The sequence below is a fragment of the Rhipicephalus sanguineus genome, chromosome 8, assembly GCF_013339695.2.
Source record: "Rhipicephalus sanguineus isolate Rsan-2018 chromosome 8, BIME_Rsan_1.4, whole genome shotgun sequence".
Classification (NCBI taxonomy): Eukaryota; Metazoa; Arthropoda; class Arachnida; order Ixodida; family Ixodidae; genus Rhipicephalus; species Rhipicephalus sanguineus.
Window position 1 is genome coordinate 146818389 of NC_051183.1, and position 24577 is coordinate 146842965.

At 45.4% G+C, this 24577-nt stretch overlaps 2 protein-coding genes across 2 annotated transcripts in view; one reads left to right on the top strand and one right to left on the bottom strand.

The window, feature by feature from the left end:
• LOC119402385 (uncharacterized) overlaps positions 1–24577 on the top strand; it is a 736276-nt gene that overhangs the window by 532380 nt on the left and 179319 nt on the right. The gene's annotated exons all lie outside the window — the stretch shown is intronic.
• On the bottom strand, positions 8160–12366 carry LOC119402386 (uncharacterized). Its single transcript, XM_037669522.2, has 3 exons — positions 12253–12366; positions 10485–10616; positions 8160–10129 (listed from the first exon to the last, which is right to left on the bottom strand). Exons 2-3 carry the CDS (start codon positions 10531–10533, stop codon positions 9156–9158), a joined length of 1023 nt encoding a protein of 340 aa, XP_037525450.1. The 5' UTR covers positions 10534–10616; positions 12253–12366; the 3' UTR covers positions 8160–9155.

Here is a 24577-nt window from a genome sequence, read left to right on the forward strand (position 1 = left end):
GCGTCTACCGCAGTTTTGTTGTCAAGCGTTCCTAGCCAGTTTGACAATCTTTACCTGCAATGTGGACACCAGGCCGCGTGTCTCAAACACTGATACATGACATTCTTTACTTTTTGAACGCATTTAGACGGCTCCCCGAGGACTATTTATTGTCTCTTATAGCTCATGAACTTGAGGAAATCATTCACTAAACTCGCTAATCTGTCTTTATTGACTTAAATTCTAAATAAAGAGCAACTGACAGACTGTAATGGAGCGCGTGGGCCGGCCAAGTTATGTGAGGCTGTTGACTTATTTCATGAACTGCACAACCGTGCGACTGTGTACCTTACTTTGTGAGAAGAATGTAGTTCCAAAGCTGCGAAGAATAAATGGCAAATAATAAGCAGTACAGACACGTCACTGCTTGTACGGAAGGCTAAGAGAGAATGGCTCTAACGTAAAAGAGTGACCCTGAACGTTCACTTGCATTGTCATGCAGTACAAACGAGTGTTTACCGCAGTTTCAGAGCGTAGCACCGTTGTGGCACTAAAACTACGCTGACAGTTGAGCCAGCAAAACTATGATTTGTCCTAATTGTCTTAACTGTCCTTAGTCCTGCCCAGCTCATTCCAAACAAGGAGCGTTGCACGTAAGTCACTTGAGCGTCGGTTGTATGCCCTCGATCAAACTTTCAGCTGAAATTTCTTTGCAGAATGGTGCATGCATTGTGTTCTTCTAATGTCCGTGTTTTTTTTGTTTTTTTTTTGCGCTTTAACTGAAGTACGTTAAATCGACAAAAGCAAGCAACCTTCCAACCCTCTCAAGTTTTTATGGGTGCCTTTCCAAACAATGTCGCAAATTTTGTTATTTTGTAATTTTATGACTCTCTTTCTCTATTACTGCAAAACCATGCACCTTGTTCACTTTGTATAAAGCTGCGTTCTATATGTATTAGCAGAGTATTGTGTCGCTTCTGTTGAGACATGCTCAGAGTATGTGCATTCGGGGGCTGGGGCAGAGCACATCAGGCAGAGCACACTTGCCTTTTGCCCTTGTATCCGAGACACTGCTGTCTGTAATAAAGAGCTGAATGAATGAATGAATGAATGAATGAATGAATGAATGAATGAATGAATGAATGAATGAATGAATGAATGAATGAATCTGGGCACGTTTTCTTGAGATCGTATAGCGGCGTATGAATTTGCCTTCTCTAAACGTGCAAGTACGGCGGTCGCGCGTTGCTTTGGTGCCTATTGCCAAATTTTTTCCGTTTCGCTGTGAGTGCTCATGTGGTGTAATAAATTAAAATTCACAGCTATGTTGGCAGAACCTTGTTCGCTTCAGTTTTTGTGTTACGCAGTGCTACATCCTAGTTAGTTCGTTCCTCGATAGCATGCTGTTCTCACGTAAGCTAAAAGAAGTTTCGAGTGTATGGTCCTCTACGTGGAGGCAGAATTCCGCCCGTCTAGTTTAGCGAGCGTACATCATTTGTATAGTTACTAGTCAAACGTGATGTCTAAATGAAGAATGTGAAATACTTATTCTTAAAGCCCAGCTTTCCTAAAGCCGTTGAGGGTGCTCTGGGTTTCTCGACGAGACCCGAAAAAACGTGGGTAATACGAACATGTCATCTGAGCCCTGGAAAACAGCGTCGAGATTTTTCTGCGTTGTCTTAGCAAGTACGAAATAACAATCGTATATATTTTCTTTGGATACCCTTATGTGGCATGCTTACTTTGTATTAGACAATGCCTGCTCTAAGTTATATGAATCCTTTCGGAAAATGCATATTGAAACGCGCGAGCAAAGATTCGGCGAAGAGAAGAGAAGAATGCCAGCGACACAAGCGTCCCGCGGCTACACCGCCAGGACTTCTCCATCCTGTGCCACCTCCTAACTCTCCCTTCGAGACAGTTGGTGTCGATCTTCTCGGTCCGTTTCCACGATCGAGCAGTAACAATCGATGGATCGTCGTCTGTGTTGACCACCTGACGCGCTACGCAGAAACTGCTGCAATACCTGCTGCAACGGCCATGCACGTGTCGCAGTTTATGCTTCGCTTTATAATTCTCCGCCATGGTCCTCCACGCGTTGTCATTAGCGACCGCGGACGACAGTTCGTTGCCGACGTCGTTGAAGAGATCCTGCGTCTGTCTGCCTGCCATTTCCGCCATGCCACACCATATCACCCGCAGACCAATGGCCTCGTAGAGCGCACGAACCGGACTCTCACGAACATGCTGTCTATTTATGTCGATTCCAAGCACAAAAACTGGGGCGAAGTGCTACCTTACATCACATACGCGTACAATACCGCGAAGCATGAGACTACAGGTTACTCTCCATTTTACCTGTTGTACGCTCGTTCCCCACGATGTTGTCTCGACACTATACTACCTTTCACTCTAGACGTGGAAACCTCGGTAGCCGAGACGCTCTGTCGTGCAGAAGAAGCCGGTCGCACCGCACGCCTTCGAACTTTGGCATCCCAACAGCGTTCTAAGAAACGTTACGACGCCTGCCATCGCTCCGTATCCTATACTAAGGGCGATCTTGTGTGGTTATGGACACCAGTCCGCAAACGTGGTTTGTGCCAGAAGTTCTTGGCCCACTATTCAGGTCCATTCGTCATTCTTGACCGCCTCAGCGACGTCACGTACGTAATCTCAAGCGTCACAAGCAATGGTCGTCGCTCTAGCAAAACACAGCTGGCACACGTTGCGCGCCTTAAACCGTGCTACCATCAACCATCTGAGTGACTCGCCCAGAGGGCATCGTCTGCGAACCGGGAAGTGAAACGCGCGAGCGAAGATTCGACGAAGAGAAGAACGAGGCTGGACTGGCTCGCGAGCGACGCCGTTGACTCTTGGCCGAGCTACACCTCTGCATTTTCCCATCTTGTAAATAAACGCTTTCCATCGTCACAATATATCTTCAACTTTGTTGTCACGTCTCCTGTTGTTAGTGTGCCCTGTTTCCCTCCTGCCAAAATGCTATCCTCTGGGTCCACGAGCTCCTAAAGCAGTGTAGATTTATCATCCGTCCTTCCGTCTCGTCGTAGTGGCAAGTGAATAGATTCGACGAACATATCATTCGTGAATACCCTTTCTAGTCCCCACCAGAATAACGTACAGCTGGATGCGAATCCCTTACCGAATGAAGCATTGCTCGCTGTATACGCACGAAATGCTCGAGACACAGAAGTCGCCGGATGCGCATAATCAGGAGCCGTGTTACCGCTTAGTCCGTGGCCATAAATCTTTCCGGGCATCTCCTCCCGTTGCGTTGGCCTTCGGTGCATCGGTTTTCGCCAACCATGCAGAAATGTTAGGGCGTGCCCCAGTGCACACGGGCACTCTTGGAACCCAGTAGGTAATGGGGCGCTACCAGAACACATCGTCAATCTATGCTAGCTTATCTTCGACATCGTTATTTTTTTGTGCGTGTGCCTAACATCTGGCACAGTTCCATGATGGCCGGTCGCTGAAGCGTTGGCAGGACGAGCGAAACGACTGATCCTGTCGCTTCGCTGAGGTTACCGGAGCAAGGCTACCGACTAGTGGACTAAGGAACATTCAGTGGTTTGCAAGAGCACGCCGCTGCAATTATTGGTTAAAACATGTTTATGTTATCCATGCCAATCTCTCAGGCGTTATGTAAATGCACGGGCAGTGCCGACGTTTCTGCAAATGTATTTCACTGCCGAGAAGTGCATAAAAAAAAGAGTTGGAATGTCTTACATGTCTTAAGGAAGATAGTAAATGTTCGTTTTTTTACATACATGCGTAATTAATGCCCGACATTATGCCGCATATTAAGGTGAAAGTAGTGCTATAGTAGAACTATGCAGGGGTGCTACGCAGGATGGCCCGAGCTTCTCGGGAACATGAGTTTGCTCCGTGCTCGCATTACGACGGTCATAACAGGAAGACAGTGTGGAGCGCGCGAAAGCAGCGTTGATAAAAACGGCTACAAGAACGAGAATGGCGTCACAGACGCATGTGCGACATTTGCGGCGGTTTTCAAAAGAACACTGCGTGCGAACGCGTCAACGCCACCACTCAGTTAACATTTCAACAGTGCAGCGACGTCAGCGTGATTGTCGCGCTATCTTTTTGATAACTGAACATCGCGCCTCCCATAGGTGTGTTCGTGGGCGTTTGTCCTCTTTCGGGAAGCTCTTTCGTTCCACCTGCAGCACTGAAATTTCTACTCTCGAAGGCGACAAGGGCGCACACGCAGCACTCTTGTGCAGCTCGTTTCGCTTCTCTCGAATATTACACATAAATAAGTGGACAGGTTACTGCCACTTACATTACACACCTGAATATTCTTCTGCAGTAACCAAATGGTAGAAACAATGTCTTCACAAACAAGTAAATAGTAACGTTTCTTGCGGCAAACGCCACCAGGGGCGCTCGCTTCATGGCTGTGAGCGGTACGTCGTGAGAAGTCATGAACGCCGTGAAATTGACTTCGAGGCATCGTAGCCACGTGATGATATAACCTTTAGTGCTCGTGCGTGTCTGCGTAGTCGGTTCATTAAGATCACATATGAATCGTGCCTCTCGCTGGCGTTGCGGCATGAGCACTGCTCGTCGGCAAGAGCAAACGTCGTGGGCGGATCCGATCTTCGCCGCGGCCGTCTGTCACTCAAACTGATTGACGCGCACTCGGGTACAAACTCATTGATTCTTAAAAGGCCCCACTTCAACTCGTGACTGTCAAAGGGCCGGTGTGACTGTCAAGCGTTTCATGCGGTGGACGCTAAACAGTAGCTTATTTGCATATGAAATAATTTGGTCAGCTTGCACTACTTGTGCAAGCGTGTAGCCATCGGAGGAGCTTGTGATCACCTAGCTTCTTCCACCTTTTTACGTGGTTTGTCTACTCAGTTTGCTCGGTCTGCTTCTCAGTGAAGACCGCGTCAGTTCGGTCCCAATTTCCATGGTAATAATTAGCTAGGTGTTAATTACCATTGTATCGAGCAGCCCAGCCTTATTGGCAATACATTAATTAATACGATATTAATTATTCAGGTTTAATTGACAATGTCCTAATTAGCGTGAGTCTTGTATGTATAGTCCTAATTAACATAACCTAATTGCCATTACCCTTGTGACTAAGGTCATAATTAGCTCGGTGTTAATCGGCACGCTCCTAATTAGTGCTGTGTTAATTAGCGTGGTCCTGATCAGCTTGGTCTTAGATTTGCACTGCTTCGTTAGCATGAGCTTATTAAGATTTGACTTAATTAGCTCGGTCCTAGCATGACTTGGCTCCGTTATCTCGGTCATAGCATCTCCTGTCTTAATTACCTGGGTATACCGGCCAGCCAATCAGCTCATCAGCCGGGCCCACGTGCTCGGGTAGCGAGCAGACGACGAAAAAGAGGACGGAGAGGGCGCGTGCCCGCCAGGCAACGCGCAAGAATATTGGCCTCGAGGACATGGCGTGGCGCCACCTACGTCGTGACGTCACTCATAGGATGCCAGGTTGTGTCGTCTGCTGGAGCGCCACATCTCCTGTGCTATTGTCATCACGCGTTTTTTCTGCGGGCACCGCGCGTGCTTGACCCCTGTTTTGAATATCGTTACGCGACGAAGTACCTGACAAGCCGGATAAGCAAATGACTCGGTGCGCCCGGTGCACACCCATGTCTAAGTAGCTTGCTACAATCGGGACCAAAAGCCGGAGCAGCTTACGCCATGGACGACGATGCGATTGATGTCGTGCAAGGTAAGCTGTTAATTCATTACGAAATACTTTCCCCGTAAGATTTCTCAGATTTTGTGTGAAACGAATGAGTGATCGTGCGACAACGAGGGAAACGTGCCGCCGAACAGTAATACCACCGCGAATGCGGCGCGCGTGCAGTGGTGTCAACAAACACGTGGGAAACGTGAACGGATACACCACCACACACGCTTTCATGTGCTGGTGGGATCTGCAGTACACAGTGCCGATTTTCAGTTATACTCCGATTTGATTGACGTTCATCGCCGTTTCATTTTCCTTACTATGTCCGTTTACTCTTACGTCTTCGATGCGAGCTTACACGTGACAAAACGTTTACGTTTCGTAAGGACAATGCCGCGACAGATCTTTGAGTCGCGGGTGCTCTTTTGTTCATTTATTTTGTTCATTTACAGTGAGCCTGCCGTTCTCCAGCATCAATAAGTTCATCGACAAAGAATTCGAGAATTCGCGGCTGCTAACAGAAGGCGAGTCTGTGTACGAGGCAAAACACGTCGTGGTGTGCAGTGTGAAAGAGCAAAAAGATGACGAGATCACTTTGGCTGCACTCGTTCTGCAAACCTCAGCTATCATTAGCAAGGACCCCCATGAGCTAGAAATCAGCATAAAAGGAACAGAAGTGACTGCAGCGTCCTGTACATGCAAAGCAGGGTATGGCAAAATGACAGGTTGGAAATATCCTTTATTTGCATGACAGAAAGAAAAAGTGACGCTTTATTTTCAATAATGTTGTTTGTGGTAAGATTTCATTTTATTGCAGTTTTTCCAACAGAAATGCACATTAAATTTCACATATCTATTTCACAAAGATGTGTAGTGATTACAAAAAGCACTAATGAAATCAAGTATTTATAAAAAATGTTGGGTTTTACACATTTTTGATGCTGACACATGGTAATTTGCCCCTCTTCTTTAGCCAGCACAAGTGCAAGCATATGGTTGCACTGCTTCTGCATATCAACGCAAGGGAGACTTTCAGCACGCTGTCTAAAACCGACTTACCTCAACAATGGGGTAAAACCCAAAAGGCAGGTGTGAAAGAGAAGTACCAGCCAAAAAGAATTGTGGACTTGCCAAGTTCAAAAAGGGTGACTATGCCATGTTTACTTTAATGTTAACGGTACTTGAAATAAGTGCAGGAAACAAATGACAGTGCCAATTCATAACATCTCATAGCGAGTCGTGGAGTTCATCATTATGGCGTAAATAATGAAGCCTTGAACACAGTTCCTGCGAACTTAATGAAACAAAAACTAACATTTGTGCGTTCATATTTGTTATTGGCCATCAGAAATGATGTGCATGATTCTGTTACTAGTCAAGAACCACAAAAAAGCGCGCATAATTTCTCCTTATCAACTTTTTTTTACAGTACACATGGTTATGCGTGAGGAGCTAACAAATTGAATTTTACCAAACTCATAGCTTCAGGAAGTAAACACAACGTGACAATCCACAAATAGTTTGCATGCTGTACTTATCCAGCCACCTCATAATGCTTTGAAAGCACACTGCATACGTGAAGCTACCTACTTTGTTTTCTTTACTCATATTTATAAACAGCAAATGATGGCATTTCTGTTTCAGGCCAAAAAGGAGCATCTCATGTTGCCAGAAGGAGACATTCTGAAAAGGCTGCTTCATGGATTGCCCTACACTCCATCTGCGCTCAGTCACAGTGAATGCAGTAAGCAAATACAATATTTCCATCAGTTTTGCAATGTAGCATTTGCCTGTTTTCACCATGGCACCACAGTTAACATGTCATGCATAATTTCGTGGCACAGTATACACCAGGTTTGAGATTTGCCTTGCTGGTGTTGTCATTCTTTAAACCCTGCTCATGCTGCAAGTCACAACTTTGGTTGGTGTGTTCAGGCATACAGGTAATTACGCCTATTCGACATAGCCTGAAAACTAACTAGGTTGTGAATACATTCATTTTGTTTTACTATGAAATAGCAACGCAAAACAAGGTAGTAGAAGCCAATGATGCACAACATAGAAAATTTTTAACCGTAGACATTTTGTGTAAAAACCTTTGATGCTTAACTTTAAAACCTATCGACTGCACATGTTGTGTTGCAGGAAGTGCACGTGCCAGCACAGCCATTGCCAGCTGCTCTTTGTTGGAAACATCCTGCACCACAGCAAAGGAGACCTGCCGTCAGGATCAACAACAGCAAATACCAAGCCCAGAAACATATATTGTTCAGGCATGCTCGACACAACCACCGACAACTGCTCAAGGTGCCAAAGCAGTAATTGCAGCAGTGGCCTCGTCAGAAGAGGACGTGGATGCTCAGGCACCTTCGACACGACCACCGACAATTACGGAAGCTCCCAAAACAGCAGCTGCAGCAGGAGACGTCAGCAGAGGACGTGGATCTTCAGGAATCCTTGACACGACCACCGACAATTATTGAGGCAGCCAAAGCAGCAGTTGCAGCAGGAGCCTCATCAGCAGAGGACGTGTACACTTACATCCAAACAACCTTCGAAAGTGACAGAATCAAAAATGTAACCAAACTCACACTACAGCAAGCAGACTCGCCACTCTGGATGAAGTATAGACAGGCAATGATCACAGCATCTATAGCTTACAATGTATACACTAGAATGAACACCGTGAAAACAAAAATCGGCCCTCACGACATGCGATCACTGCTTAAAACTGTAATGAGGGAGCAAAATGTGCAAACATCTGCCATGAAAAGGGGTGCCCTGTTGGAAGAAGCTGCAAAGCAAGCGTATGCAGCAGTTCAGTCATGCCATAAAAATTTGCAAGTAAAGGAGAGTGGCCTTCTCATCTTGGCAGAACACCCTTGTATCGGGGCCAGCCCAGATGGGATAGTCACTTGTGACTGCTGCACTAGTAGGGTACTGGAGATAAAGTGCCCTCTCAGCTTGGACAAGTTCCAAGCAAAAGAAATGACGAAAGATGAGCCCTTGTGTTTAAAAAAACCAGCAAATACTTTTGTCAAGTTCAGGTTCAGATGGCACTTGCTGAACTCACAAGTGCTGATGTTTTTGTTTTCAAGGACAGCACGAATTTTTTACTGTTTTCTGTAATGTTTGAAGAGTCCTTTTTCCACACAGTTGTGGATCGAGCAGTCTACTTTTTTAAATCATACGTACTGCCACACATTACACAGTGAAGAAAAGTAAGATCGAGCCTCAATTATTGTGCACTTGTATTACCACACTGGGAATCATCATAACAAAACAACAAGCTGTGCTTAACAGCCACAACAGTTCACAGCATGAAGAATTAATTGTGAAAACAAGCAAGACAAATGAAACACTGCTAAAACAACTGATAATAAAATAACATCACGAAATGCTTTTAACAGCTAATGCACTATCATGTCTAACAATGAAGCTCGTAGAGCAGCAGCTTTCAGTGCAACATCTACTGCGCCAAAAACTTGTCACTCGTGAATATAGGTTTCGAAAGATTCACAATCCCTGCAATAACTTGCACTATGTCATCAACGTAAGGAAACAACTCAATGCCCAAGTTACTAGTCAAAATCTTGTACTGCTTCATGCGTTGGATAGCGCGTTCAACATGTACCCGTGCAGCTGCTATACTTTGATTTTTTTCAGCGTCATGTTTTGAGAGCTGCTTGCTCTTACGCAAGAATGGTGGCCTCACCATTTCGACATGGTAATTCAGGCAAAGCTGATCAATTAAAAAGCCCTTGTCCACCATGACGCTGTCAATGGAGGGGAGAAACTTTTCCATGATCTTACTCTCCTTTGTGATGAAAGAGTCGGACGCTCTTCCACCATACACTTGACTTATGTAACTGATATGGCCTCCTGGTGTCTCGCATATTAATACCTTTCCGGTATATGTGCCCTTATACCAGCTGTAGGTTAATAATTGGGACTCCAGGTCTCTTGGCCGCTGCAACGGTATCTCGGTGCAGTCTAGCACTGCCCTTACGCTTGTGTATTTCTTGAAGTGTACAGTCAAATTGTCGACAACAGCTTCCTTGCTTGGCCAGTACACGGCCTTCGCTAAAATTCCTGCTAGGGCAGTTACGGTGAACTTAAAAATATCTGATACTGTTGTGCGGTGAATTCCAAACAGCACAGCAATAACAGAAAAGGTCATGTTGTGGCGTAACTTAATGAGAGTCATGAAAACTGCATCCTCATTGGAGATACAAAAGCTTTTACTCTGTGCTAGTGTGCGACATTCCGTGTAAAGGTCACAGATGTTGTAAAATAATTCAAAGCATGGAAGTCCAGTGAGCACGTTCAGCTCTTTTTCTTCTTGCAGCTTCGAAATGCTCAACGGCTGGCTGCGCATCCTGGTGGAAGTATTAACTTGGACCCCTATTTCTTTCGTCACAGCTGTGACTTCAGCAGGCACACCTGAGGAACAGAACTGGATTTATTGCAACGATTACTGAACACAGAATCATAAAAGTATATGGGACAAAAAAATGTATGCAGATGCACTCAATGTGGAGTAGTGATTCTCCTGCCAATCGGCGATACTCGCATTCACGAGCAATAGTGTACTGGTTTTCTAAATATGCAGCCTGCTCATCGTCCATGGTTGGAAAGGAAGTCTTCATTTGTGATGCAGTGGTACCTCCTCATTACCCTCACTTCCCTTTGCACCCCCTTGCTATACTATAGATGGTTTTGCCTGCGTGACGCAAGTGACATGAGATGACAGCCCTACCCCCTCAAGTGCTGTGCACTTTTCATGCACTACGGTTACCTTCATTGCCGTCTTCAGTGAGGTTAAGCTCTTGATCAGTGATGTCCATTGAACTGGTGCTGGGCTGTTCCTCACCAGCGGGCAATACGTCCAGCAAGCTTTTAGGGAAAGCCAAAGCCAGTGGTCTGTCCTCTGCAAATATAGGAGCAGCACTCATTAGCACTGAAGGTAGTTAATTAATGGCACTACAGCATGGAGATGTAATTATGGTGTGATCACAATTATCGGTTGCACATTTTGTTATGAAATCTAGTCTACCAGATAAGCATGCAACACACTTATTTTTTTTAGAAATCAGGATTTCTGCTGACCATTTCAGCTTAGGTGGATAGTATAACAGTTTCTTTTGGAAGTTGTAGCTGATATTTGGTGCAATAAATCATGAAAGCATGTTTCACATACAAGATGAATTAAAGGCAAGAGAAAAGCTATTCAGCTGTATGTGTGCAAATTCTGTGAGTGCATCTGTACTCCCTACCTGAGACAGCCTACAAAGATGAATGAATAATCACTACATGGAGCCTACATCATGAATGAATAGTCACAGTGTACCTTCAGTAAGCACTGATCCTTTATCAATGTACTCTGGTAGTTAGTTGAATTTAAACAGAGCTCAGCCAACAATAGAAATTGCAATGCAAATTGAGGCAGCCGTTCAAATGTAGGCACTTCTCAAGTCTGAGGAAATTGCTTCAACGTAGGTGAACACTGTAGCCAATGGTACTTAGAAGAAACGTCGACATCCCTTTCCACGAGGAGGTGGTGAAGCTTATGCATGTAAATCTAGTCAGGCCCACTCCACCTACATTGTCTCGAATCTACTGAGTGAGCATGCCAAATAGCGAAATATATCAAGCTTAGGCGACTAATCGGTGGGTTGATTGCAAGGAGTGCATAGTCTACAGGATCTCCCGTGCGAATTGAATTACACAGGGCAGACAGGATGTTATGGGGAGAAAAAAATCACAGCAATACAGCATAAACATTGCCCCAATGTACACCCATAACATAAAGGTAACATTGAAACACTCACAATCAAGCGACAGTAATTACTGAATTAGTGCAGAATCACCAGAAAGTGGTGTATTGACAAACACGTCAGATTTTTTAATGTGAAAAGTGTACAAGCTTGTCATACAATTCATTGCAATGGGATATTGCCAACTTTAGACAGGTAGTAGTCAGAATTGCTGTAAAAGCTCAAGTCATTGCTTCTAATCAGGTATGATTGGAAAACAAAGAAGACAGACACATTTCGTGTGGCAGAAGCAACGAAGCCCTGCAAAAACCGCGCAACAAACAGCCCCTCAACAGATCACATCCATGTCATCCTGTACGTATATCACCAGGAAAGAAAGCATCCAGATCTGAGAAAAAGTCTGGATGAGCACAAAAACAGTTCACAAGGGCAAGATTATCGAAGTTATATATGCACCACTAGTATGAGCAATAAAGACATTTCGCTCTCTTGCATCACCAAAAAATTCGGAGGATTGGCTCGTTTATCGAACTAACGCTGTTCGTAGCTCTGGATGCATGCACCTGCTCACTAGAAAGAAATTACTGCTTATTATGGGTAGGAAATGCACCGTTATGAAATTGGGTAGCGTACAAGACAAGCGTCGATTATTTTCGCGAAAACAGTGGGAGAACGAACGTGGCTGACTAGACGGACGCTCGTTTTCATCATCACTGTCACACTTTGTTATTTCTCGATTTACGTTCTTCACAACAAACTTGGTCAAGCGGTGAAACCACACTTGCTTACCTTTGTTTTGCGCCCGATTTGGACGGCGCTCGGGGCGTCGCGGACGGTCCGAAGGTCGCACAGGAAGGCTCAGGGACGGGACAGCTTCGGGTGTAAGCCAACGCCTCTTCCAGCCTACCACAAATCAGCTTTCATTAGTTACACGCAGGGTTGCCACTGACTTTCGAGTAAATGTCGCCAAACGACGAGCAGAAAGTCGCCAAAAGTCGCCATTTTTTTCACGAATTTCGCCAAAAAATTCGCCATTCTAGATTTGTGCGGCATATCCTAGTAATAAGAATTTCCACTGATGTATAGCCCCGTAGAATACAGTGCCATTCAAAGCCCTGAAAGTGTCTTGACATTTCTCAATGCCAGGCGCATCGCCCCTTCACCATGGGAGTGCTTGGTGCACTTGGTTCTCCGACTAGCCGCAGGATGTGCGAGGAGGCGCAAGTATGAAAGGATAAAACGCTCATGATATCCTTCCATCCCTGTCCGCTCGTTTCAAAAGTAAAAGTGTGGTAAACCTTAGGAGAACGCCGCGAAGGCATTGTTTGTAGACAGCTTTACATCCCCTCATATGAAAAAAAGGATTAACGGGTTTATTGAAAGTAGCAAGACAGAATTCATACAGGTATCGTTCATTAGTGATTCTTATGCCTTTCAGTGTGAACTAATATGATACCGGACGCCACTGTCCCTTTCATATATAATCACTTATATCTACCCGCGTCAATCCAGTGCGTTATAATTGATCAGGTAGACATTGTAAAATGTTATATAGCAATTGTTTTCATTGCACACGTCCACCGAGAACAGTAGAAAAAGCCTGAATAAATAATTTTTTATTGCACGAACACCCGCGTATCCGCCCATCTTCGCTATACGAGCTCGATTAGGGGATACTGCAGCAGTGAATAAGTCGCCAAACTATTCAGAACAGTTGGAGCTTTGGCGGACCAAATGGCTGGAACACATGACCAACCCGCCATATAGCCCCTTCAGAAGCGAAACTTTAGCGAAGCTCTGAAGCATCTAGATGAATGTAGATGAATTGAGTTAGAAGCATCTAGATGAATTGAGGAGATACACACGATTTGCAGGACGGACATACAGAACGGCGCGTAATGTGTATCTCAAAAGCCAGAAAAACACAGAGAATAGTGCCGCTCATTCGTTGGGAAGGCGCTGAGCTTAGGATGCATAACTCAGTGGAGACCTAAGCTGAAAATCGCCAAAAATTCGCCATGTCGCCATTCAGAATTTTAGGTCGCCCCGGGCCTCTCAAATTCGCCAATTTGGCGAAAAGTAGCCACCATTGGCAACCCTGGTTACACGGGTGATAAACAGCCGCGATAAGCTGCCAGGAGGCTCGCGAGCACATGTTAGCTGATACTTACCGAACATCTTAGAAGCGGCGGCGTACACGAAATCCCCGTCACGAAAATGCTTGCTGCAGACTCGAGAGTTGGCGTTGGCATCTTTTCCCATTTTCAGCTTCACCAGCCAAGCCTCCCTCATTTTTTTACACTTGGGGTAATGGTGAAAACTTACACCGGGATCTGTCGCATACGTCCGGCATTGCGGCACCGAACAGTACACCACCATGCTGAAGCTGTTTGCACACAATCAGGCACAGTTTATCCGGTGATAATAGCTTCGAGTGACCAAAACTGTGCTTCAAAAGCTGACAATGCAACGTCGTGCACCGCGATCACACCAGAACCTGCCCAAACGTCGCGTTCCACAACAACTACGTAGCAGACGAGCAGGAGCGTCCTATGAGTGACGTCAAAACGATCGCAGCGCCAGACTCTCCAGTGGAGGCCCTCGAGGCGAATACAAGCCGACCATGATGATTACATACGTGGCCTCAGCGATTAGCTCAGGCCGCGGTGTTATAAGGCTCTGGGCCGGAGCTAATCTCAGAGGACACCATGCTGATTATTCTAAAGCTCACTTAGTGCAGACATTAAACGCTTGAAAATGAATTGCAACCGCCCGTAACTCTAAAAAATATCTTTAGTAAAAGTTTCTGACACTGTTCTTGCATGGGTGCACTTCTGCACTCGGTGGAACGACAAACAAGTCGAAGCAGATGCCCCTGGTTTAAAGAGAACACCCAGCTTTGTCGACCGCCCTTGACGTGACGCCGCGTCCCATCGTAACCAATGGAACGCAGCGCGTGCTGAGGGATGAAGTTGAGCTTTTCGTACTGTTAGCTCGTTCAAAAGGGGGTGTCGGCAGAGCTGGGAAAGATTCCGAGTTTCGCCAAACTCGGACCATCCTGCATAGCACCCCAGGTCTGTATCAGCGAAACAAATCGACAGGAATTATGCCGCTGTTCTTCGAACACACTGCGAACAGTTCTGTAACGTCTTACGACGTAAGGAACGTGAGTTCATGATATTATGCCTGATGACATAATGTCTGACGTCATGACGACGTAAGAACGTGTACAGACCTCAGCCACGCGACGCTCTCTACCTGGCCTCTGAGATCTACTTCGGCAGCGCGACGAAACAAGAAGTTAGCAAGCAATGCACCAGGTCACACGAACGCCGGCGTACTATTGCCGCTACTAGTCACCAAAGTGACAGAATAGGGTGCCCCTATGGTTAGTTCATCACTGTCTGCGCATGATTAGCGAAAGCTGTAGAGCAATGCTGCTGTAGAGAATGATTTGTCGTTACATACAATTTTCGGATGAATATGGCGCAATCGACGAGCTACTGAAGTTTACTACCTTGCCGTGAGTCCATCAATAACAGCTACTAGAGTTTTTTTTTATGTTTTGAAAGGTTCAACCACTACCTTTACTCCTATAGCAGGTTCCAAACTAAGAACAAATACAAACTCGACCCTCAGAAATGCGGCGCGCCTGCCATTCATGTGTGCGAGAGAGTCCTGCTAGGTGGTTTCCGTTCTAGCCATTAGTACTTTTTTATTGTTAATGTAAAAACTACGCATATAGGCAAATAAAAGTTCCTCGTCCCTACCTCAAATATTGCGTTTTACTGAGCAGTGGTGTGGGAATATTTGCTTGAATTTAGGAGGAAGTTCAGGTTTTCGACCGTAAACGAGTGACAATAACTGCGTCTGTATTTATTTATTTATCTGTTTGTTTGTTTATCACAGTACCCTCAGCACCATTAGGCATTACAGAAGAGGGGGTGGGGGAGCGGGAATACACAGTACATAAATGGCCATAAATAAATATTTACACGCAACAATTGCAGTGTATGGTATTATAATTGTCTGTATACAAAATTCACCTACGTGGAAGGTGATTCGCGTCACGGAGGTACGCAAACGTGGTTGTCATGTATGCAAGTTATATCCGGGTGCGAGAGCGACAGCTGTGAGCGGAGCCTAAATTTTTTATTATGTTGGTATAGGTTGTCTATAGTTAGTGATTTGTCTTAGGTTGTCTCTAGTTAGTCATCATTGTGACAATAGTTATTTCCCACAAGTTAGTAGTCACAACTACCTTCTCTTTTTCAAGAGAGTAGGAGTGAAACTTGCTTATAATGCTCGGAGGCTGTACCCTTCGTAGACGGCGTGATGTTCGACCCGGCTCTCGGCATCGTCTTTCCTTCTACGAGCCGCATCGAACGGCTGAGCGCCTCGCTGTCCTACCGGACGTATCGATTGCCAAGTGGTCTCCGCACAGGCTTTTCGAGGCCTTGGAGCTCGTTCGGGCTACGTGACGACAAAACGGCCTCTTGGACGGCATCTCTGAGACGCGGTTTTGTGCTGCTGTTCTACAGGTACCCACCATAGAGACAGTGTATCGATGAGGCAAGCACTGGTAAATAAATACTACACAATAATGCTAAAGAGGCCCGCCGAACATTCGGGATAGTCAACTGTAACTCACTGGTTATCGGCTTCGGTGAAACATAAAATAAGAGAGCAAATCACCGGTCATGCTGTGTTTAAATGTATTGCATAACAAGAACGCCATGTCTTAGTCTTAGTTCAATGTGGTGTTTCACTATGCACGAATAACATAATATATATATATATATATATATATATATATATATATATATATATATATATATATATATATATATATATATATATATATATATATATATATATATATATATATATATATATATATATATATATATATTAAAACCGGGCGATACATCTGCTGAAATTTTGCGCGTGTACATTAAGTTAGCCCAGCAATAGGCAAGTGTATGGTAAACTACGTCGCAGAAGTAACAAGGGTTGATAGCTATGAGAGACATGCCGGTTCTTGGAACGGCTTTGCAAAAAGACGCTATACAGGCTTCATGTCGGGAAGGAACCACATTAACTTATGTAATGTAGCGTGGTAGTAGAGTAAATTAACAAGCAAGCGTCACACAACGCGAATTCTGTAACCAGGCGTCACACAATGCGAATTGCGCAACGAGTTGTTTGCTGAATGCTTCCAACCCATTACAAAGGGCTCTTCCATAATTCTTCATCGTCATCAGACACAGCATCAACAAAGTGCCCATAATGCATTGCACGTGTTTAGCAGGTACCACGGTTCTCCGCAGAATGACGAAAAATTGCATAATGGCTGCTTCCCTGCTTCGCAAAACTTATGATTTATAGCGAAGTGGGTTCCCCGCAAGTGCACTTCTATTGGTTGCCAAGGAAGCCCATAAGGCTCCCATGATCCATTTCCCCAGGGTCTCAATGAAGTTAATTCCCTCTTTCTATCTTTCTCACGTTAGCGTATGTTATAAAGCGTGGTGGGTAAGCGAAATAACGACTGGCGTCACACAATGCAATTGCGCAACTAGTGGGTCATTTAAAGCTTCCAACCCATTACAAAAGACTCAGTCATGATTCTCCATTGTCATCAGTCGTCGCATCAGGAAACTGCACATAATGCCTTACAGATGGTACTTCTCTTCTCCGCAGAATGACGAGTAATGTCGTGGTGGGTGCTTCCCAACTTCACAAAAATTATGACTTGTGTCGTAGTGGGTACGTTGCTAGTGTACTTGTATTAGTAGCCACAAGAGAGTTTTCAACGGGCTCTAGACATGCCGCTCTTCGAGCTTTCGCTGTGACCGTGCTGCGCTTTCCGCGCAGGCCTGGCGTTTCTTTTTTCTCGTTTCCTTCTTTTGTACTTTTACCACTCCCCCTCGGTGATGCCTCTGGCCTTGAGTGGTGCAACGAAAGAAATTATACAAAGGGAAATGTTTAGTGTCGCAGTTTTTCACATTCTTAAAGTACTCACCGTTCCTTACTTTATTTAACGGTAAAATGATAGCAAGCTCGGTGTACGCCAATATTCGCATGGGAGGGTAAGAGGATTATATGACTGTCTGGTCATGACATGAGCAACGTGAAAATTCTGTCGGGTACGTTATAAACCCTTTCCTCCAGACACGTGTGGCACATACCCGGTTACCATGGGCCGCGGTGTACAGGTATGCGCCATAGGTGATTGATAGTTTATATCTACCCAGGAACGTCGAGAACAGACATTGGTAATTTAAATGCGAGAGCGTTAAGAAAAACCGACATCGGCAACTTTCACCCGACGAATGGAAAGAATGAAAATTAGGATCCCAACAGGAATTGAACCAGAGCATTATACGTGGAAGTCAGGTATTCGACCACAGAGCCACGCCAGGTATAGAAACTGCTTTGGAAAAATCTTGTGCAGGCATAATGTCGGTGCAACGTCAATCGTGGTTCTAGTGCTGCCTATATTAATTTTACAAGAAAGCAATAAACATTATACATATGTACTCCTACGATACAGGAGTCATATCAGATTAACGTCTGTGGTTGCAGTGTTGGCTCCGCTTTTATAGAAGTCTAATAAACATTACTTTCGTATTCCTACAATTCGGCATGCTATATTCAATCGTTGGCCGACCCCGGAGCAATACGCTAACGAAATATCGTACTAAGATACTAAACATACACAACTTAAAGATCCTACGGTTCGCTCTTGAGACACATCAATTACTTAAAAACGACAGGAAGGGGAAAATGGAAGCTTGCGATGAAAAAAATCCGTAAACACCCATCCCTTGTTTACGAATCACTTTCTTAAGAATGACTCTGCCTTTTCACTCACCTTGCAAGGCCCTCAAAAATTCCTACCTTGTTCATTGCGACATGTTAGCTATAGGAATAACAAGATCAGGGCAAACTATGGTTCACAAGCGCTGCACTACCAGATCACGACACTCTTGAACAACCGTCGAATGCGTAGAAAAAATAATAACAAACCATGAATCAGGAAAAATAGTAAAGCAAGAAATAAGCCAACTACTTTTCTATATAGCTGGTTGCGTTAATTCCAGCGTGTATTGCTTTTTATTTGCGGTTAAAGATTTGCGTTAACAACAATTATACGTTTGCAATTTTATATTTATCTGCAAAATATTATTTTATCTTTGTATAAGTATTTAATGTTGCACATGCACTTTTACTCTTCTGTATGTTTCCTTGTGTAAGTTTTGAATCACTTCCGTTTATGCTAGTGTGCAAACTGCTGTTGTTACAGGTGGGAAGACATCGTCAGGCGTTAATGCCTTTTGTCCTCTCTTTCCTAAGTGTAATTTTGTACATTTTAATAAACAAAAATCAATTCAAAAATTTGCGTATGATATTCGCATCATCGCACCGTAAAGTGCGCTTCGTTTACATAATATTGACGTATGTGCTCTATCTGGAGTGCTGACGTTACGTCAGACCATAAGTTGACCTTCAAACACCAGCGTTGTCGACGCGCCTGGCAACCCCACGATGTGCACACAACTACTACACCTACAAAAGCATGTCGATCCACCCCGTAACGCTTGGCTCAAAGCAAACAAATTCAGCGTAGAACTACTACCTGACTGCTTCGCATTAAACCCACAAGGCGTGGGATCTGCTGAATTTTTTCACTGTTGTTATTTTCCTTATGGGTTCCCCTCCACTCCTTGGAGTATGGAACTCTAGGCAGTGAATATTTTTGTGCGCACTGCTACTGTATCGTTATGTTCGTGTTAATAATCGAGAGCCCTAATAATTCGTTCATATTCTCATCCAGTTTGTTCAAAACAGGTTGGGGAACACGAGGGCAAATGTTATAAACGTAACGGGTTTCGGGCATTTGTAGCACATAGCTCATCAAAATGTTACACACTGGTGGTAGTAAAATAATCAGTAAAAGGAGACGACGCGTAAGAGCAAGATACGCAATACAATATACAATATACAACATACAATATATAATATGCAATATAATACAATATGCAGATGAACTTCAAAAGTGAATCACATCACGTATTCAACGAAAATGAACAAATATATAAAACGCTATTGCATAGAATGCACCAGTGGCATACTTGAGTCGTGCTGGCGGCCTGGTTGGTTAGTCATGATGGGACGCGCCAACGCACATCAAAGCACGTACAAAACTCAGAAGTAGAAAAACTGCAAAGTTTGGCTTTCATCTACTTTTCAGTGTCGTCTATGTTTTCGGTGAGTGCTGTCGTATCCCACCCATGACGTAATAAAGCCTAGTCCTGAAAGAAAACGACTGAGTGGTGTCCGAAATGAGATACCTCGAGAACGGCCGTGGAAGTGGGGAAACTTGTAGAGATGGAGATTGGGAAATGAGGGAGATGTTTCTTGGGGAGACGGCTAGGGAGCGAGAGGGTGTCCAAGGCTGAAGGGGACCACCTATAGAAGCGCGATGCCGTCGCCACCCGGCGGAGCCAGACGTATTGATTGTCTTGGCTCGCTGGGCCGAGTGTATGTCCACAGTGCGTGAGAATAGAAACAGCCGGAGGAGAACGAGGGCACCCTACGAGAAAGGAGCACGTGCAGTGCCAGGCGCCGCAGGGCCCCAGTTATGGCAGCGCGCATATACGTATTCCAGGAAAGTCTGGTTGCGCGCAGCTATACCAAAGCTACCGCTTCTGTGCATATACGTCCATTTGTGTCGTGAAGTCGATTGGACACTCGTATGATTTACTTGTTGGATAAGTTCAGACCCATTTCCATGGTGGAAGTACTTCATAGTACGCTCTAAGAAAAAATAGAATATGTGTGAGTCCTTTTCGGTGTGTCATCACTTCCCACGTATGTGACTCTCTCTAAAGAGCCCCTTTAACTCTCTTTTGGGTTCCGCGACTCTCCGACGAGAGTACAATGATCCACAAAGAGAGTTCTCGCGCCTCTTTAATAGAGTCATGTACATGGCTAGTCAGGACTTACAAAAGAGCTTCAAAGGACTCTTTTTTTTTGTTCTCTTAAAATGTGCGTGGTGACGTAATAAATAGAGTGAGATTCCGCCTGTCATACAGAGATTCGCAACAATAAATTCAGGTAAGCGTTTGCGCAGTCGTATTTGACTTAGGGGATCCCCTCCAATATTTTAGGGAGAGTGGACAGCACAAACAGAGGGATGTACATGTACGTCACTTGCTCGAAAAAGCCAACGCTTAAAATGTTATAAACATGTGCAAGCTTGCCAGCGCTACTATGTGGAATACATTTGGTGTAAGCGAACTGCTGGATATTTTCTGGGTACTGCAGCGCTCTAGCATCAATGTACAAAAACTTCACGGAATGTTTGTATTATTCATGTGGAGTTCTACTTGGGAAAGACCATTCATGTACCAACTTCTTCCTTCGAGTGGGTAACGGCGGGTCGGGCTTGCCTCACATTTTCAGCGCCAATCTGCCAACCGACTTATCTTTCGCGCCGATGTAGAACACGCATTTTGATGAACCGTGTCACTTAAGTACTCATATGCGTGGTAGTTGTTATTAATTTGATGCTATTTTCGTTCCCTTTTGTTTGTTAGTTTATATACTCCACTCCCCTCTGTGCAGATTTGTCCCATTGAAGTTGAAATGCTTCGGAATTTTTTCGTGTGCTTTATTTGTCTGTGTGTATATATATATATATATATATATATATATATATATATATATATATATATATATATATATACAGACAAATAAAGCAGAAGAAAAAATTCCGAAGCATCCGACCGGGGATTGGAACCATCGACCACTCGCTCCACTGCCCGCTGCATTAGGCAACTCAACCATGCCTTATGCATGCGCTGGCGAAACATAGGCGAGCTATTCATATACGGTATTTATCGCTGGTGGTAAGCAAATGTCGAAGGAGCTTGAGCGTGTTTTCTGTCACTCAACGCTCCTTATCTTCTTTCAGTTTCAAAACTGCCCTTGAGACGCGCAGGACAAAGTGGCGCTTTTCTGTACCCACTCGTGATGTGGAAGGAAAAAAAAACACCGGACACACCTTACATCAGACGACCCCGTGTGGCAGGAGGCGCAGAGGTCACTCCACGCGCCGCAGTTTCAAAGAAAAAGAAATATATAAGAGCATCTGATTCTCCATTGTCGATACTTGCAGACACAACGCTCCTAATTTTCTTTCAATTTGAAAACTGCCCTTGAGACGCGCGCGACAAAGTGGCCCTTTTCGCTACCCACTCGTGATTTGGAAGAAAAAAAAAAGAACACCGGGCACACCTAGAATCACTGTATATGCTACCTTTAGGTAGCAGAGTAGCGCATAGGTCCGGCTAGCAACCACAGCTATGCGGTGAAGTCGCACTCCATTTTTCCAGGCGAAATGCTCACCGCGTAGCCGGTAAACATGTCTGGCGTGTCGAAGGCCGGCGATAAACATTGGCTGTCGATGACTAGTGTTAATTGAGTGAGCTGCAGCGGTGGCGTCGAGAAATACAAAAATTGGCCCGAGCGTCAGCTTCTCCGCAATGCATGGTTGCTAGCGGCGTTTGGAAAACAGATGCGCAACTGTCCTACCTAAAGGTAGCATATACAGTAACTCTAGGCACACCTTGCATCATACGCCCCCTTGTGGCAGGAGACACAGGGGGCACTCCTCGCGCCGCAGTTTAAAAGAAAAATTGCACATCATCTCCCCCTACGGGCAACCATGATGGGATGCGAAAGCATCGCGGGGGGTGCTCATCCAGTTTCCGTTTCTCTTATGCAACTTATGAGACGGTGGTATGGTGGCATAATGGTGGTTGTCGAGGCCTTTGAATTACCGCTTGCCGACGCTAACGTTTACGTTCGGCTTCCCGAGCCTTGCTCTGCTCCGCGGTGGTGGCGCTGCCGCTGCAACCAGCGCCGATGTTGATGTTGCTCATGGCGTTTCGCACACCGTTGCACAGAGAGAGAATGGCGAAAGCACAGCGAACGCCCGCTTTCGCAGCCTCGCAGCTTCGAGATTCGCTTGCCGGTGTTGCCGTTTACGTTCAGCTTCGGGAAAGTCCCTAGCGGCGTTGCGAAGGAGAGTACAACGCTTGCCGGCGTTGCCGTTTACGTTCAGCTTCACGAGCGCCCATAGCGCCGTTGCGAAGGAGAGTACAACGCTTGCCGCCGTTGCTGCTTACGTTGAGCTTCGCCCATGGCCAACGCAATAGCGCCGTTGCGAAGAAGAGTGCAACGGGTGTGAGCGCGCGCCAAATTATATACGAGCGCACAGCTGTGGCGGAGAGAGAGAAACGAGAGAGGGGAAACGGAGCGGAGGCAGCGCTCACGCCATCTCCTTCATCCCACCTCCTTGCGCTCACGCGAGGAGAGGGGGGAGAGTTGGCGCATGCGAGTATGGGTGCGGACGCCGCAGAACGGACACTGCCCCGAGTATAACATGCTTTCGCATCTAAAAGGACTGTCAAGAGCATCTTATTCTCCACTGTCGACACTTGCAGCGCGTTTCCCAAACACAAAGACGTAAAAACTGCGACAGTTGTTAGTTCTTAGTTCACGCTTGCCCTGTGCATGCCTGTGCGCTCATTTCGGAAGTTCTTTGTGCTTCAGCGGCGCCCTGCAAGTATCGAGCTGCTTTTCGTTCTTCGTGTGAAATTCCAATTTTTAGGGGCGAAGCTCCTTAAAGTGGCACCCGTTCGTCCCCGTCGTAGTGCGTAACCAGTCTTAACGCTAGTACCAGATCTTGACTTCCAAGGTGGTGCCGGTGGGAGATTTCTCCTGTGCGTTGTTGAACAATAAAAAATTCGCAGCGTGCGCGTTAACTAAAAGCCGAATTCTTCTGTCTCTCATTCCCCATTAGCAGCCATTGGCATGTTCCAGTAGGAAACGTTAGTAGAAGTAGAAGCGTAAGTGTTAGCTAAAAGCCGACTTCTTCTGTCTCTCATTCCCATTAGCAGCCATTGTTTACCTCCAAGGTTGTGCCTGGTGGGATTTCTCCTGTGCGTGATTAAACAATAAAAATTTTGTTCAAAACGCCGTTGATTGATGAAATAAACCAACGAAAGACGCCAGACGTTTTCTAAAAGCAAAACGAAAGGACGCCAGATGTTTCTAAAGCAAAACGAAAAGACGCCAGCTGCTTAACGAAAGACGCCAGATGTGTTCTAAAGCAATGATTTTCTAAACAATGAGAATTCACAGCGTACATGTAAAATTAAAGTGAGCTGCAAGTCGTCATAACTCTCATCGAACTTTTAGTATAAACGCGCCCGATCTCACGTCGGTGATGATGTACTGGGCAGAATTCACGGAAGATTCACGGTTTACCGATGAACCTCCGCAGCTTCGCCCACTCATCATCATTATGCTGGATATGCTGTGATTTTTATTGCGATAGCAATTATATGGACAGTCTCGGCTGGATTTTGCCGTCGCCATCGCCGCCGTCATGCACCGTATATGTATAAGTATGTATATATATCTAAAAGACCCAAAGAAAAATCATTCAGAAAAATGCTTCCTAAGCGCGGAATCGAACCAGGGACCTTGCTCCACAGCGAGTGGCGCTATCCACTACGCCACGAAACGCAGATCCTCCACGTAGCTAACGGCGAGCGTTATATACGCACCCGTTACCGCTGGACGGACTCCGAGACGGCTGCACTTATAAGCGTTTATTCATTACCAGCGAGATGGCGTTAGGAGCGCGACGGGCGCATTTAAAAGTCGTCGGCGAGCTCGCTCGCTTCTTCTTATACTTGCGCAGGGAGAACCTTGCCCTTCCGCTGTCTGCTCGCGCGGTTTTCTCGTGCTGAGGGGAAGAGGGATGTTTCACGCTTTCACCGTGATGTCCGCGCTCATGTTACGGAGCGTACGAAAGCCACTCGCGCTCAAGGGACGCCGCTAAACGAACAAACAGAAGATGAGCGCGAACTATCAAGTGTCACAGCTCGACATTTGAAGCACGCTAGTTTCCTTTGCTGCTTGGGCCGCCTTTGCAACAGGAGCGCTGTTCAAACTGAGAGTATCCATTGGCGAGCCTCACTTCGTATAGCATTAATTTCTTGCTATCGCATTCATTGCTTCGCCCTTGCGGCGAAGC

Bases quoted from the DNA above. Each gene is read 5' to 3' on its own strand.
- LOC119402386 (XM_037669522.2), bottom strand. From the start codon at position 10,533: ATGGACATCACTGATCAAGAGCTTAACCTCACTGAAGACGGCAATGAA. The intron at 10,130-10,484 runs GTAACCGTAGTG...TCTGTTCCTCAG, and splicing joins CACTGAAGACGGCAATGAAG to GTGTGCCTGCTGAAGTCACA.